The sequence below is a fragment of the Cupressus sempervirens genome, chromosome 8, assembly GCF_028749045.1.
Source record: "Cupressus sempervirens isolate cs-2001-9-10 chromosome 8, ASM2874904v1, whole genome shotgun sequence".
Classification (NCBI taxonomy): Eukaryota; Viridiplantae; Streptophyta; class Pinopsida; order Cupressales; family Cupressaceae; genus Cupressus; species Cupressus sempervirens.
The window spans coordinates 10,322,766-10,328,709 of record NC_143125.1 but is presented as its reverse complement, the minus strand read 5'-3'; the positions used below and the strand labels follow the sequence as shown (position 1 = coordinate 10,328,709).

The window sequence follows — 5,944 nt, the reverse complement described above, 5'->3', positions numbered from 1 at the left end:
CACTTCAGCTCTCTCATTGCAAGACCATTGTTGGCAATAAACAACCACTTAAGCTCTATCAATTGTTGAGTAGGCAGTGTAACCAGAATTTCAACATCCATGATCTAACCAGAAAATCCAACAGCCTCTCAAAAGTTCTATCTGTAAATTGATACAAACAGTAGATCAACCTCTCTATTGATTGATATAAATATCAAATTGATATAAATAGTAGATTGATGTATGCCGACAGAATTAACCTACCAGCCAGAACTTCGCTAGTTCATGATCCAACCCCAAAATCCCACACAAATATGAGCACCCTAAAAGCAAAAGCTCTATCAATCGATGAGCAGTAGATAGATGTATAAAGCTCTATTAATGAGCAGTAGATCGATGTATTCATTGTAATAAACGACCAATATGAGCAGTAGATAGATGTATTCATTGTAACCATTGTTAACAATAAACAACCACTTAACCTCTCAATTGCAAGACCTTTTTTAACAATAAACCACAAAATCCCACACAATCCCCCCTCAAAAGCTCTATCAATTGATATGAGCGGTAGATAGATGTATTGATAGATATGAACCCCCCTCAAAAGCTCTATCAAATGATATGAGCGGTGTGTAGATATGAGCTGTAGATAAGTGTAGTGATATGAGCAATAGATAGATGTAGTAGAGTAGATGTATTGATATGAGATTGCAAGACCATTGTTACTAAACCACAAAATCCCACACAATCTCCCCTTCAAAAGCTCTATTAATTAATATGAGCACTAGATAGATGTAAAAGCTCTATCAATTAATGAGCGGTAGATAGATGTATTGATAGATATGAGCTGTAGATAGTTGTACTGGTACTGATAATGAACAATAGATAGATGTAGTAGAGTAGATGTGTATTGATATGAGAAGTAGATAGATGTAGTAGATAGGTGTATTGATATGAGCAGTAGATAGATGTAGTTATATACCATTGCTAACAATAAACAACCACTTTAACTCTCTCTCTAATGATAGACCATTTGCTAACAATGAACAACCACAAAATCCCACACGATCCCCCCAAAAGCTCTACCAATTGAAATGAGCTATAGACACAATATCTATCAAATAGATGTCCTTAATGTAAAAAAAAAAATTAAGGATAGATGTCCTTAATAAATAAAATAAAGAAGTATTTAGTGTAAATAAACAACCGCTCAAAACTCTCAATGGTCAACAATAATTAACAATAAACAACCACTTAAGCTCTCTCCATTGCTCTATCAATTGGCATTGTGACCATAATTTCAACACCCATGATCTAACCACGAAATCCAACCACCTCTCAAAAGCTATATCTATAATCTCAAAAGCTATATCTATAAACCACAAAATCCAACCACCTCTCAAAAGCTATATCTATAATCTCAAAAGCTATATCTATAAATTGATCAACCAGAAAATTCAATGACCTCACCAAAGCTCTATCTATAAACTGATATAAATGCTCTATTTATAAATTGACATAAATAGAATTTCAACACCCATGATCTAACACAAAATCCAACAACCTCTCAAAAGCTCTATCCATAAATTGACCAAAGCTCTATCTATAAACTGATATAACTGCTCTATTTATAAATTGACATAAATAGAATTTCAACACCCATGATCTAACACAAAATCCAACAACCTCTCAAAAGCTGTATCCATAAAGCTCTATCCATAAATTGACCAAAGCTCTATCTATAAACTGATATAAATGCTCTATTTATAAATTGACATAAATAGAATTTCAACACCCATGATCTAACACAAAATCCAACAACCTCTCAAAAGCTGTATCCATAAATTGATCTAACCAGAAAATTCAATGACCTCTCCAAGGTCTATCTTGGATATATATATAAATAGTAGTAGATTAATGTATGCCTTGAAATTAATATATCAACTAATTTATCTTTGACACAGCCAGAATTTCAATAGCCATGATCCAACCAGAAATTCCAGAGTCCAGAAATTCCAGAGTCCCCCAACTGTCAATTGATATGAGCAGTAAAAACAGTTAACACCTTGTTAATTGATAAGCAGTATAGCTCTGTTATAACTGTCAAACTTCTGTTAATTGATTAGTAGTAAAGCTCTGTACTCGTTGTGAGTACAAGTGATCTCCATAGCTCAATCACTTAAGCTCGCTTAATTGCTCTTATCACTTGAGATGTGTTATTTTGAAAGCTATCTCATTTTTCACTTAAAACCCTTAAAACCCTTGTAAGTACTTTCTTTAGACATCCTTGCAAATCCAAAATCTCATTCTCCTCTCGTGCCTCATTTTCCTCGTAACGGCTTCAACCTATAATCAAAAACCTCATTTTTCACTTCAACCACTAGTGTCTAAGCACTTTCTATAGACAAGTAAGCAATCAAAAACCTCATTTTTCACTTCAACCACTAGTGTTTACAGCTTGAAAATTATTGAAAATTACTAAAACCATACAAGCAGCTTTATCACAACACATTTTGATTGTGGCAGCATTTTTTATTCAGGGAAAAACACCATTGTCCAGAAATGATTGATAACAACAGCACAAAAGTAAAAATAATTATCACAACACATTTTGATTGTAGCAGCATTTTTTATTCAGTGAAAAACACCATTGTCGCAGAAATGATTGATAACAGCGCAAAAGTAAAAATAATTATCACAACAAATTTTGATTGTGGCAGCATTTTTTATTCAGGGGAAAACACCATTGTCGCAGAAATGATTGATAACAGCGCAAAAGTAAAAATAAAAATATTGATAAGGACCGCGACACAAAAAACAATAAATATATTTAAAACAACAGATATATTTATAAACAGAACAATTCGTAGATAATACTCCATAAAATGTTTCAATACAAGTCTGAACAAAAATTTACCAATGCAGCGAACTTCTTTACTGCTTTAAATTTCAAACATTAAAATGTTTTAATACAAGTCTGAACAAAAATTTACCAATGCAGCGAACATCTTTACTGCTTTAAATTTCAAACATTAAATCTATCAATCATTCCACACATACATAACCAATACCATTGTACTGCTTGAAAACTTCTTTTCGACATTTTTTTTATAGATAAAAAAGAAAACGATATCATAACACTCATCATATGGAGTACGCAATTCTTAACAAACTCTACATACATAACCAATAACATTGTATGGAACCTGGAAGAAAAATCATCTCTACACAATCATACAAAATTTGATGAACGGGATATCAAAATATTCAACTTATAATCTATAAATGCTTCATTCAAAAGAATCCTCTTGCCAGGACTTCCAGTCAACTTTTGATACCTTACAACAGCATTTTACTGCAACTTATTCACACTATGATATGAGCAATTCAGGTCATTACTTACTATGAAAATAGATGTTGACTCTGTATCAATATAATGAAAACATAACTTATCATAGCTAAAAAAAAATGTACAAGATACCATGTTAAACTTCTATTCTAAGAAAACGCCCTCATATCAACTTAAATGTGAAAAATCCAACTCAATTATTAATTATTGGAATTAATGAACTATCTGCACAATGATTTACAAAACACGTATCAATGATTTGACAGAAAACATTTCAGTTTCATAATTTATTAACAATAATCCAGAAACATCGATAATACATACATCCCAAAACTTATCAGCGCCACTCGAAAAACATATCACTTCCAAAATATACTTTCTCGTAAAACCGTTACATTTAAACTAGAATATTGATGCCTTTACATCTTACAATCATATATTGTATATTGCCAAATCTGATAACAAATATTTAAATCTCAGATAACAAAGAAAATCAAAGATCTCAGTGTTCGACTTTAGATCTAAGGAAGGCACACAACAACTTCCCATAAGAAGCAATTAAATTATTTAAACATAAACAAATAATTAAACGACATAGACAACTCAAAAAACAATTAAGCAAAATAAGCATTACGGATAGTATAGCCTTTACATCTTACAATTATATATTGTACATTGCCTGGTCAGAAAACACATTTAAATCTCAGATAACAGAGAAAATCAAAGATCTCAGTGTTCGACTTAAGATCTAACGAAGGCGCGCCACAACTTTCCATATGAAGCCATTAATTTATTAAATGGCATAAACAAATAATTAAGCGACATAGACAACTTTAAAACAATTACGGAAAATAATCATTATCGTAGACTTGTTCTGTAGCAAAAACCTTGTTAACAATATTATGCTAGCAACCATTTCAGTATCATAATTTATTAACGATAATCCAGAAACATCATTAAAACATACTTCCCAAAAGACCCATTACATCATACTACCACATACCCACGACCTTGACTTGGAGCCGACGCGTCCCCTTTCTCAAAGGACACATCCCTCGGGTGCTCAAAATTCTGGCCACGCGTACAGTCCAGTCACCCCATACATTACCAAAATAAACTACGAAACAACAAACATTGTAAAGCTTCCTTCCAGATCATAATTTATCAGTTCATAGCAGCAAAGGAAGCGTACAAAAACCTTGCAAAAAGCCGTGCTTGCGGGGAAATTGGAGGAGGAAAACAACTAGAGCCCGCAAACACCAAAACATATCCTCCATTCGTTCATACACGTATCATCTAGCCGCTGGTGCAGTCACGAGCCATGTGACCGTGCTCACCGCATTTGTAACAGGCACCGCCGCCTCCACCACCGCCGCCACCGCTTCGCTGCTGGGGACATTCTCTGGCCATGTGACCGCTATCGCCACAGTTATAACAGGCGCCGCCGCCGCCGCCTCCACCACGGCCGCCACGGCTTCCACCGCCATAACCCCCGCCTCCACCATAGCCACCACCACCATAACCACCACCGCCTCCTCCATAGCCACCGCCTCCACCATAACTCCCTCCATTACCACCGCCATAGCCACCTCCTCCACTGCGTCCACCGCCACCATAGCTTCCGCCACCGCCATAGCTTCCACTTCCGCCATAGCTACCGCCGCCGCCACCATCACTGCTACCCTGGACATAAGCTCCGTTCGGGCCAGTGACATCTACGGCCTTGGTGCGGCCATCGTTGCCTTGCTCCACGGCAAACTCAACCGCTTCACCCTCAGCCAAGCTCCTAAAGCCGTCAGCATGAAGGGACGACTGGTGAACGAACAGATCTTCACCGCCGCCATCAGGGGTGATGAATCCATAGCCCTTTTGCGTATTGAACCACTTCACCGTTCCAGACTGTTTATCCGCCATTGCTACAGACCCTAGAAACGCTAGAAACCCTTAGAAAACCCCCAAATCGAAAACAAACGAAACGAAACGACCAGAGAGCCCTTGGCTTAAAAACCCTCTCTATGAAAGGTTGAGAGATCTATCAAACCCTTATAGAGGCCCTAGCGTCTCCATCCGACGGCCACGATCTGCCCTACCGTTCTAATCCGACGGCCGCGATCGAGGAACTTTCAACGGTCGGGATTCACGGATCAAATTCCGACGCCTGGGATTTCTCCGGACTTTTGTTGCCTTTTTAACAGCTGGAGTTTAAGGCTCACGCGTGTGAGCGTAACTGAGCTCGATGCTTATCGAAATTTGGAATTTATGGGAATCTTTTTCTCAACAGTTAGACATTCAGACGGTACTTGCTCTTTAATGCTTATTTTTAGGGTTTAGTACGGGGAGAAGTAACATCTCCTTTTACCATGGTTAGTAAATCAAGCCTGACCACGGTTTTGTGGTCCACAGATTAGGTAGCCCTAGACAGATAACTACATGGGTGAAGTTGGGATTTTTCTATATATATAACGAGTGGATAAATCATTCATGTGGGCCTTCAACTTCACATCATGGATTGGGAAAATATCAGTTCTTTGACTGAGGTTATTTACTCCAATTAAAAGTCTTTAGGGTCTAAAACTCTAGTTTATTTTTTTATCTTTTTTTTCTTTTTCTTTTTTA

At 36.6% G+C, this 5,944-nt stretch overlaps 1 protein-coding gene across 1 annotated transcript; it reads right to left on the bottom strand.

Moving 5' to 3' along the window:
• Window positions 1-4,228: 4,228 nt before the first annotated feature.
• Window positions 4,229-5,735, bottom strand: LOC149541319 (uncharacterized). Its single transcript, XM_089796608.1, has one exon. It carries the CDS (start codon window positions 5,240-5,242, stop codon window positions 4,625-4,627), a length of 618 nt encoding a protein of 205 aa, XP_089652734.1. The 5' UTR covers window positions 5,243-5,735; the 3' UTR covers window positions 4,229-4,624.
• Window positions 5,736-5,944: the final 209 nt, after the last annotated feature.

Coding starts and splice junctions, on each gene's coding strand:
- LOC149541319 (XM_089796608.1), bottom strand. CDS start 5,242: ATGGCGGATAAACAGTCTGGAACGGTGAAGTGGTTCAATACGCAAAAG.